The sequence below is a fragment of the Aethalodelphis obliquidens genome, unplaced genomic scaffold, assembly GCF_003676395.1.
Source record: "Aethalodelphis obliquidens isolate GAN/ISIS:26980383/991018 unplaced genomic scaffold, ASM367639v1 scaffold45, whole genome shotgun sequence".
NCBI lineage: Eukaryota > Metazoa > Chordata > Mammalia > Artiodactyla > Delphinidae > Aethalodelphis > Aethalodelphis obliquidens.
The window spans coordinates 10,168,361-10,179,767 of NW_020837989.1; the positions used below are offsets into that span (position 1 = coordinate 10,168,361).

The window sequence follows — 11,407 nt, forward strand, 5'->3', positions numbered from 1 at the left end:
AAAGTGTAATCTGGTTTTGGATGGAGTGTCCTATAAATATCAATTAAATCTATCTGGTCTATTGTGTCATTTAAAGCTTCTGTTGCCTTATTTATTTTCATTTTGTATTATCTGTCCATTGGTGTAAGTGAGGAGTTAAGGTGCCCCACTATTATTGTGTTACTGTCGATTTCCTCTTTTATAGCTGTTAGCAGTTGCCATATGTATTCAGGTGCTTCTATGTTGGGTGCATATATATTTATAATTGTTACATCTTCTTCTTGGATTGATCCCTTGATCATTTTGTAGTGTCCTTCTTTGTCTCTTTATTTATAAACTTCCTTTATTTTAAAGTCTATTTTATCTGATATGAGTATTGCTACTCCAGCTTTCTTTTGATTTCCATTTGCATGGAATATCTTTTTCCATCCCCTCACTTTCAGTCTGTATGTGTCCCTAGGTCTGACGTGGGTCTCTTGTAGCCAGCATATACATGGGTCTTGTTTTTGTATCCATTCAGCGAGCCTGTGTCTTTTGGTTGGAGCATTTAATCCATTCACGTTTAAGGTAATTATCAATATGTATGTTCCTGTGACCATTTTCTTAATTGTTTTGGGTTTGTTTTTGTAGGTTCTTTTCTTCACTTGTGTTTCCCACTTAGAGAAGTTCCTTTAGCATTTGTTGTAGAGCTGGTTTTGTGGTGCTGAATTCTCTTAGCTGTTGCTTGTCTGTAAAGCTTTTGATTTCTCCATTGAATCTGAATGAGATCCTTGCTGGGTAGAGTAATCTTGGTTGTAGGTGCTTCCCTTTCATCACTTTAAGTATATCATGCCACTCCTTTCTGGCTTGTAGAGTTTCTGCTGAGAAATCAGCTGTTAACCTTATGGGGAGTTCCCTTGTATGTTATTTGTCATTTTTCTCTTGCTGCTTTCAATAATTTTTCTTTGTCTTTGATTTTTTCCAATTTGATTACTGTGTGTCTCGGTGTGTTTCTCCTTGGGTTTATCCTGTATGGGACTCTCTGCGCTTCCTGGACTTGGGTGGCTATTTCCTTTCCTATGTTAGGGAAGTTTTCGACTATAATGTCTTCAAATATTTTGTCGGGTTCTTTCTTCTCCTTCTGGGACCCCTATAATGCGAATGTTTTTGCATTTAATGTTGTCCCAGAGGTCTCCTAGGCTGTCTTCATTTCTTTTCATTCTTTTTTCTTTAGTCTGTTTTGCAGCAGTGAATTCCACCCTTCTGTCTTCCAGGTCACTTATCCATTCTTCTGCCTCAGTTATTCTGCTATTGATTCCTTCTAGTGTAGTTTTCATTTCATTTATTGTATTGTTCATCTCTGTTTATTTGTTCTTTAATTCTTCTAAGTCTTTGTTAAACATTTCTTGCATCTTCTCGATCTTTGCCTCCATTCTTTTTTCCAGGGTCCTGGATCATCTTCACTATCATTACTCTGAATTCTTTTTCTAGAAGGTTGCCTATCTCCACTTCATTTAGTTATTTTTCTGAGGTTTTATCTTGTTCCTTCATCTGGTACATAGCCCTCTGCCTTTTCATCTTGTCTATCTTTCTGTGGATGTGGTTTTTGTTCCACAGGCTGCAGGATTGTAGTTCTTCTTGCTTCTGCTGTCTGCCCTCTGGTGGATGAGGCTATCTAAGAGGCTTGTGCAAGTTTCCTGATGGGAGGGACTGGTGGTGGGTAGAGCTGAGTGTTGCTGTGGTGGGCAGAGCTCAGTAAAACTTTAATCCGTTTGACTGCTGATGGGTGGGCCTGGGTACCCTCACTGTTGGTTGTTTGGCCTGAGGCCACCCAACACTGGAGCCTACCTGGGCTCTTTGGTGGGGCTAATGGAAGACTCTGGGAGGGCTCACACCAAGGAGTACTTCCCAGAATTTCTGCTGCCAGTGTCCTTGTCCCCATGGTGAGCCACAGCCTCCCCTGCCTCTGCAGGAGACCCTCCAACCCTAGCAGGTAGGTCTGGTTCAGTCTCCTCCGAGGTCACTGCTCCTTCCCCTGGGTCCCGATGCTCACACTACTTTGTGTGTGCCCTCCAAGAGTGGAGTCTCTGTTTCTCCCAGTCCTGTTGAAGTCCTGCAATCATATTCCACTAGCCTTCAAAGTGTGATTCTCTAGGTATTCCTCCTCCTGTTGCCGGACCCCCAGCTTGGGAAGCCTGATGTGGGGCTCAGAACCTTCACTCCACTGGGTGGACTTCTGTGGTATAAGTGTTCTCCAGTCTGTGAATCACCCACCAGCATTTATGGGATTTGATTTTACTGTGATTGCGCCCCTCCTACCGTCTCACTGTGGCTTCTCCTTTGTTTTTGGATGTGGGGTATCTTTTTGGTGAGTTCCAGTGTCTTCCTGCCGATGATTGTCCAGCAGCTAGTTGTGATTCTGGTGTTCTCGCAAGAGGGAGTGAGAGTACGTCCTTCTACTCTGCCATCTTGGTTCAGGCAAGACTGGTAGTTCTGAGAATGCTCTTATACCTTCATTTAATTTCTAGATAGCAATTTCCTCTCAGACAAGAGCTGTGAAAGCTTAGAGCACTCTCCCAGGGTGTACTTTTTCTATTCCAAGTCTGTCTTAGACAAACTAGAGCTGGTAGATGGATGACTACTCTGGTTACAGCTGCGAGGGGAAGCTCAGCTGGTTATTTTAGGCACATTTCCTATTAATATATATTTATTTTTAATTCTGAAGGAATATGGAAGAAATTTCTGTTGTGTTCTTTGGAAGACAACCAGGAGCCTTTACATATTGATAAGTTATTCCACAGTTTACAGTATCAGAGACCTGATTAAGCCCTGTGTTTGTCTCTGACCTTTGGCTCAAATGTTCATTTTGTTCTACTTCTGAGGCTTGAGATATGGATCTGAGACCCATGTTAAATGAGACTTTCAGAAAAGTTTATTTATTAGGGAGAATATGGAAGGCAGCGAATCAATGAGGGGAGAGGTCTACAAGTTCACTAGGGGTAGCTCTCTGTCACTAAGAACACATCTAAGGAGGGGTGAGTTGCAAGAGAAGGATTTTCTCAATGGGATAAAAAAAAAGGTACTTCTTTCATGTCTGAGTCCACTCAGCATTTTCCATCATGCAGAAATTAATTTTTCCCTGAGATTTCCTGAAGGAAGAATCAGAATAAATATTTCATTAATATAATGTCAGAGCTACAAAAATACTTGCAAAATTATCTATCACCCTTATTTTATATTTGAGGAAACTAAGAGCATAAAGGACGTTGATTACAGACAAAAGCCAGGTTATTGGATTTCCTACCCTGTTATCCTTCCTTCCATGATTCCAAGATGCCACTGAAGATATTATGACCTATATTATAAGCTCTTTGAAAATAAGTTACTTAATCAGGCCTCAGCTTATGATATATGAGGCATATCAGTCCTCATCTTACTCTGTCAATACTCTTACACTTTGGCTGAATTCCTCATTAGTGGGGGTGGCCTGAGGTTTACACATTCCTGTCTCATTGCTCTTTGTGAAAATTACAAAATGATCATTGGGTGGAGGGCTTCAGTCTGGTGCCACGGGGAGAGTTTTTCTCCCTGTGAACTTCACTGTCTTATACAGAGATCAACCCTGAAGCCACAGTTTAGTGAGACTTAGTGTCTAATCACTGATAATCATGTCACATAAATCCAAAAACTAAACTAGCCAGAGGACCCAAACTTTATAGTCACCTACCCTAGCTCAGAGTTTCAGACACATATGAAGTTGAAGATATCTGAGAGAAGGCAAAAGTATAGTTTGTTTTAAAATCAAAGAATTTTAAGGACTCAAAGGGATATTTAAAGCTTCAAGTGAAAAAAAATCTATCAATTGGCATATGGGAATGAGAAGGCTGAGAGAAGAAAGGGCCTAGCAAACACTACTGAGTACAGCGAATCTTTCTACTCCAGTGGGCTTTGTATTGCCACATGTTCTCCTGAGCAGGGACTGATTATTATCTGAGCAAACTGGAGCAAATTCCTGGCTTCAAGGCTGTTGTACTTGGTAGAAGAGGTAATCACCTTGCACTAAGCTTTTTCATTGTTCTCTTCTTTTCTCCCAGTATTACTCACATGCTCTCAACACACAAGATGCAGGGATTTTCATAGGTTACCAAATTGTTGCCACAGATGGGTTGATATATACCAGGGCAGGGGTTCACTGTTCCATTGAACCAACTCAATCTACTTTCTTATATGGACATTTCACCTGAAATTGAGTTGAAAAGAATGATATGATTAGAATTACACTCACAGACACCCCTGGACTTTACTAGGAAAATCTAAACATAGAATCATATCCTAGTCTGACAAAAGCTCTCTAGCTTCCCCCTCCACAAAGCAAGGGAACCAGAACCCACGTATGTCCATCAGCTAACAACGTATGTGATGCCCTTGTTGTCAGGACCTCCTGACAGGAAGAGAGAAAGGAGGCTTGCTATGCTATAGTGGGAAAAGGAAGAGTGAGTTAACAGGACAGATTTGGGAAATTTAGCTTCTCTCTCAATCTCCTTCATTCTCAGACTATTTGACCTGGAATTAGTCTTAGAGATTTTCTGTGGTAACTCAGCTAAGGAAACTGAAGCCCCATAATTGGAAAAGATGTTTCACTGAAATCTATATGCCTTGACTTAAAATATTTATCACATCTTATCTACTAAAAATATCTCCAGGCTAACTCTTATCTTGAAGGTGTGAAACATGAGATCATTTAGAGTAACTTCCTGATTTTGTAGGGAAAACTGAAAACAAAGGAAGGGGCATGTCTCAGTGGGACCAGAACCCATGTCTGCTTGCAATGTTGGTATCAGTGTATGGCTTGAGAGCAGTGACTCTGGGATGATTGAGCTTGACGATGATAGTCTCAGGGGCTCTATGATTACCATAAGATAGGTAGATAAAGTACCTCTAATACAAGGTGGGTAGGAGTTTGGGCTATTTAGAGAAAGAGGGATCATATTTGAGCTCTTCTCCCTTCTTCCCTTATCCAACACCAGCACCATGGCCAGGCCACCACCATCTGTCTGTCACCCAACTACTCCCTCCACTTTCTCCTTTCTTCTGTAGCCTCTAATTTCTGTAATTTAAACATCCATTGAATCATATTATTCCTGTACTTATGCTCTTTTAATTGTATTTCACTGCACATAAAAAATTTCTTCTTAGTATAAGCTAAAAGACCCTATGTGATCTGTACCCTTCTGACTTTTCCAGCCTTGCCTTATACCACCTTGCTCTTTGCCATTTTCCATGGGTTTTTTTTGTCTTTTTAAAAATTTTGTTTTGTTTTTGCTTCAAGTGCTCCATAGTCCCTCCATCTCAGAGTCTTGTGGTTTGTCACGACCACCCCATCAAATGTATTGTCTTTTTGTTGAACCTAAACTCATTCTGCCTTCAGAGCTCAAGTTATGACCTACTTTCTCAGAGAGTTCCCAAAATACAATCCCAACTTTCCATTCCTTTTTAAGTACCTCTAATCAGTGTGTAATAAAGCATTTATACAATTATTTGACTAATTCCACACTCCAAAGAATTATAAGCCCATAAGGGTAAGGTCTGTTTCTGATTAGACTAACCTTTGTGTGTCCAGCACATATACTGGCACTTAGTCTTGCTCTATAAATATATGCAAAATGAATAAGATTTTAAATAGTTCAAACTGAATGAATATAGTCAAATAATAGCAAGAGTAATTAGTATCATCTTTAAATATAGCTTTTCTTTCTCTTTAGAGTAGGATGTATATTCATCGGGTGAGTAGGCTATGTATTCATCTGCTGTGTAACTATAACATCTGCTGCACCCTCTCCTTCCCTCTCTGTGTTCCAGTCACACAGGTCTTTAATCAGTGACTCAAGTAGGTAAATCTTCCTCACTGCTCTCCATCTGGGTGGCTCCTCCTCACCCTTCACATCTCAGATATCCCCATGCCCAAGAAGCCTTCACTGACCACATTGTTGATAGTAGTATCTCTACTTTCAAAAGATATTCTCTATTGTACCATCCTATTTCTTTTATTTATAGAATTATTTATAGAATTTACTATAAAAACAGTCACTCTCTTCGTTTTTTCTGGATATTTTTGTAAGCTTCATGAGAAAATAAGTAAGAATGAGTAAGGTTATTTTTGTTTATAAATTTATGGACAAGTGGAGGACTACTCTTGCAGGCAACCTTCTTAAGAGGAAAACTCTAGGACTCAACTCTATGAGACTAGAGTATAAATCCTGGACAAATTCTATAGACTTTTTTGCTGGAGCTATAACCTCTGACAGGTTCTACACTCTGATCTCTGCGTCCCTTGAAGGCCAAGCTGCCCTCAAAACATCTTTCTCACCAGTCAACTCATGAATACATTTTTTTAAGAAGTAAAATTTAAAATTTACTAATGAGAGAAAAGCTTAAAGTGCAAGTGCTCCTGAAGTAAAGGACTACAGTGATGCAAATCCACATCAAAAAACCAAAACAATCTTTCATTTCACTATTTCCCCCATTTATTAAACATTTATTTTACCCCACAATATATTCAGTGCTCAGAGGTATAGCTGAAAATGAAAAAGGTGTCTCTGTCACTTTGCCCTCATACGATTTGGAAACAGAATTTGAGGCTCTGTTCAGAGATTTCCTGTTCCTTCACATTTCCTCAGTCTATATCTTAGAGTTGACGTTTGCCATTCACAACTCCCATAGGCATTCTCTGCGTATCACAGGGCAGTTAGGAGCATTCTTTCCACCAAACTGTGAGCCCCTCCAGAGCAGAAACCATGTTATGCCCAAGTCTGTGGGCATATAAGAACCTGCCCTGCCCCCTGGCAACCACCAGTGTCCATAAACATTCTCCAGGCACTACCGAGGGCTCTGTGGTATACCTATGACCAAAATCTCAGCTTGGGTCCCAGTTTGGATTACTCTCCTCTGAGCTCCTATACCTACAGTGTACCTGCCACATTCATGTGACATTGAAGAACATCACTTGCCTCAGTAAGGTTCTAAAATAGTAATTCCAAAGAAAACTCAGAGTCTCGTTCCCAGGAAATTTAGAGGAAAATTACCTTAATATTTCCATGTGGTGGCCACCAGTGTGGAGGGCCTGAAACCATAACAAATGAAAATAGTTAAAGAATCTAGTATCTGGTAAGTCATAGCTTAATTTGTTGACAGAATAAAAGAGTTCTATGTAGTACCAAGAAAGCTTGCAATAATTGAAAACATTATTTCATTTATACATATATTCATTCATTTTTTAAAATGTGGGGTAACTCTTTTACTCCTGGTAGATAATCAGCAGAAGACTATATAGGTGCATCACTGGCAGTCCAGTGTACCAAATAATTTTTTGATTAACAGTAATTAGCCTGGGCTTGAGAGGATTCAGAGCTGACAGCCAATATATGAAAGAAATTAAGAAATGCTAGAACTTTAAAGAGATCTTTTAACCCAATCCCAATATCTTATGAAATGCCCAAGAATTCATGGCAGATATGTAAGAAAACTAAGCTCTTCAGTCTTTGAAGCTAGGTCGCTCTACATGACTTCTCTAAAAAAGGACACAAAAGATAATGACCCAGTCAAATATATGGCAGAGCATTTTCAAAAGTTCTGAATTTTTGTGATGCACTGTCTTGGAGGCATATTGCCAGTCACTTTCACACGTTACCTCACCCAGTCACCCAAGCCCCTGGTCCCCACGAGTTAGGTCTTATAGTCTGCATTAATAGATGGGAAAGCTAAGGCCCCTGCCCATTGGCCCAGAGCCTTTTATTTATTTATTTTTTTTGATCACACTCCATTGTCTGTCTCTCTATATATACAGATATATAATACAGTAAAATGATACACTTAATAAAATATATATACACAAAAATCTCAAAGCATTCTCTTCTAGATTATCATGTCACAGCCCAGCAATCAACCTTACATCCCTGCGCAAAACAGCTACATTACTCACCAGAAGGTAACGTCAAATGTATCACGATAAAGAACAGAAGTGAGCAGAGTACTGGGAAGGATTTGGCCACTTTTCCTCCTGGCGTGTCCTTAGAATAATTCTCTGAGATACTGCTTCAGGATGTTGCCTTTTGATACAATCACAAAAGAAGAGGTTATCAGGATATTAAGACCACTTCTGAAGTGAATATTCATCTCCAGTATACGTATTGTATGCTCCTTCTCCGAGAACAAATGCTCAGGAATAAACTTTGGTTAGTTATAAATAAATGTATAGATCTCAGTGACAGACCTGTGACTACTTAGAAGACAGAAGTAAATCAGAGGTTACTGTTTGGGAATAACTGTATTATGTTAGGATGGAGATATTTTAAGTGTCTTGAAAAGGCACCTTACCTGATGATTCTCTCAAAATTTTTTTATTTGAAAGGATACAAAGAAAATGATGAGGCTGCTAGAGGCTTCTAGACAACAAGGGCTTCTCAATAGAGGAAGCAGGTCTGTACTTGGTCATGAAGCAGGGATTGCCTCTTGAGATTAAGACAATGATTTCTAATACTCCAGGCCTACTTGGCTGTGCTGAGAATCTTCTGACTCGGAAAGCTAAACCCTCTTGGAGCATTCTGAGAGACTGCATAGGGAGAAAAAAAGAAATACTCTATCTCACAGGAGTTCCCAAGGTATTTCATCCAGAATTCAGTGAGCAAATTCAGTGAGCAGATCCTCCCTTGGGATTGCCTTTCCTTGTAGCAGCCTTTCTGACCCTAAAGAATGGTATATGGAGGTTCCAGGTCCTGACCAAGGACCACATTGAACTCTCCCTGTCTTCCTGTTCCTGCAAAAGTGACCTGGTCCTCCCTATGTCCTAGAGACCTTTTTCTCTGCTCTGTAGCATATGTTGATAGGTAATGTACATGAACTTGCCTTTATGCTATGGTGTGATATTTGTTATCTGAGACACTGAGATGTTTCCACAGTGCTCCACTCTCCAGGATGTCTGGAGGCTCCTGGCACAATGTCCAGAGCTGTCTGCTCGGCCCGCTCCTGAGACAGTCTATGACTCCATGTTTTTCTAAATACATCCCCATCTCTTCCTGACATCTTGCCTGGATTACTTTAGGAATGGAGCTTCAACAGTGGAAGATCCAGCTGTATCAGAACACAATGCCAGATGCCCACTCTCCCTACCACGTGTACCCAGGTTGACTCACCTCAGAAAGGAAGTGAGATGTAATGTAATTCTTTGTGGCTGGTGCCTCTCCTTTAAGGAGCATGTGTTAGAGCCTCAAGAGGGGATAGAATAGCTGTGTAGGAGAGGGAAGACACTGATGCATTGTGTGCTGGGCTGAGCAGGCCCTGGGAGGCCAAACATTTAGGATGAGTCAAAGACAAACTCAGCAGGAGGTGTTGGGGAAGGGAGTACAGAGATGCCTACAAGACTTGGGTGGTGGGAACGGATCGCTGGCCAGGGCAGCCCTGGGTGGGCAATCCAAAGAGGCAATAGCAGAAGAAACATACCACAGTAGGAGAGAGCATAGAAGTATCGAATGTTCCACAACAATAATTAGTGCCTTTGGCCAGAATGAAAAATGTGGAAACAGCTGAGGAAGAGAGGAGGTTGCAGTGACAGATGAAGTCTGTGGATGCCATTTGCAGTGGGTCCAGCCTTGTCCTGTAGCAATCCAAACCTTTGCAGCTTTGTAACAAGGAAGATACCTTATCAGAGCTGGGTTTCCTCCTAATTTCTGAACTTCCTGCCTCTATGTTACATTTTTTAAAAAGCAATTCTTCTTATGTCAAGGAAATACAAGTTTAGAAAATTCAAAAAGTAGAAATATTAGAAAAGAAATAAAAAGACAAGAAACCTCAAAACCCATAGATAACTGTGAAACATAAACTGTATTGAATTATATCATTCCAGTTTTTTAAAAAAAATCTATATATACATACACAGAAATGAACACATATACATGTTCTTGTCATATTTGATCAAATTTGTGTAGTATATATTGTTTTACACTTTTTTGACTTAGAAATGTACTGTGACATTTTCTTGATCTTTAAATATAGTCATAGAGAACATGAATTTAGATGCCTAGTGTCATATTCTATCACATATATGGATTTTTATTATATTAATATTCTTCCATAGTTGCTCAATTAGGCTGATTTCAATTTCATTATTCTTAACAATACTGGAATGAACAAATTTTTATTTACCTCAGTTAATTTGTCTCATTACTTCATTTCAATAAAAGCCTAAAAACAGACCTACTGGAAACTTCCAGAAAGGACCTGGGTCACTTAGAATATGAAAGAAGTGGTTTTCATCCAACCTGTGGGCTCTGTAAGTCTAATATGGAACAATTTGAAAATACCCTGTCATCTTCCTAAGTAAATCAGTCATCTCCCAGTTCAGAGAGGTAGAGGCATCCCATTGTTTAGGAAGGATTCTGGACATAAAAGCAAAAGATCAAGTTACAATATTTTTGTCAACTTGAAAAGTAATTTTTCCTCTCTGGACGGAATTTTCCCATTTTCACAATGGGGTAATCAAACCTTCCTTAAGGAACTCTTTGGAGGTTTAAGTGAGCTAACATTTAAACAGCTTGGAAAACTGCCTGCCTCCGCTACTGATATGGGCTTTATAGGCTCAGAGCCACAGATTGATTGCATTGTATGAGTATTCAAAGGTAATAATGAGCGTGAAATTACTTCCCACCTGATAATAAATAATTTACATTTTTCTCAACTTTGCTTTGTCACAAATTTTGTTATTAGCAGGGTATCACTGGTTAAATGAGTTCCCGTAGGCCTTCTACTGTTTGGGATTCTGGTTTGTCAGGAGTTGTGTGGGCACTGGAAATACAGCCGTGAAAAAGAATGGCATATTCTTGACCTTAATGGAGCTTATACCTTGGCAGGAGAATATTATTAAACAAATAATTACTCGTGGAAGGCAGACTTGAAGAAGCAGATTTTAACATTTGAGTTTCCTGACTCTTGTGACATTCCAGTATGAATCATGGCCCCTCTGATACCCATCCATAACAGCAATGAGAAATAAAACAATAATTTCCACAGATCCAATATCTTGACTCGGTAAAAGTGAAGCAGACCTTCCTAAGATAAAAGGAATTGCATATTATCAATATGTGACCCTGTTTAATAGCTGCAAAAATAAGATAACAGAGAGAGGTCTACAAACAGTATTTAATCCTGTAGATTAAATACATAGAGGAAAATACATAGAAGAAAAAGAAAAACATAGGAAAAAATCAAGCTAAAATAGTTTTAGCTTTTCCAAATTCCAGTTGAACTAATATTGGGAGAAGAGAGTAAATAAGACTGAGGGATCCCATCTTCCTCAAAGAATCCTTAGTCTTTGACTTCTTCATCATCTCTCATACCCATGGTTGAATTCCAGAAGCTACAATTTGGGGCTTTGTTCCTAGATGTCAGGCCCTATTCC

The 11,407-nt window shown here is 39.6% G+C and overlaps 1 protein-coding gene across 1 annotated transcript; it reads right to left on the minus strand.

Annotated features, from left to right (window-relative positions):
- Positions 1-2,364: 2,364 nt before the first annotated feature.
- On the minus strand, positions 2,365-10,962 carry SPINK14 (serine peptidase inhibitor Kazal type 14 (putative)). The gene is given in 7 exon segments (XM_027081398.1): positions 2,365-3,082; positions 3,085-3,107; positions 4,063-4,174; positions 4,177-4,198; positions 7,041-7,078; positions 7,937-8,049; positions 10,886-10,962. Coding segments are annotated over 7 exon segments (405 nt in total). The 3' UTR covers positions 2,365-3,062.
- Positions 10,963-11,407: the final 445 nt, after the last annotated feature.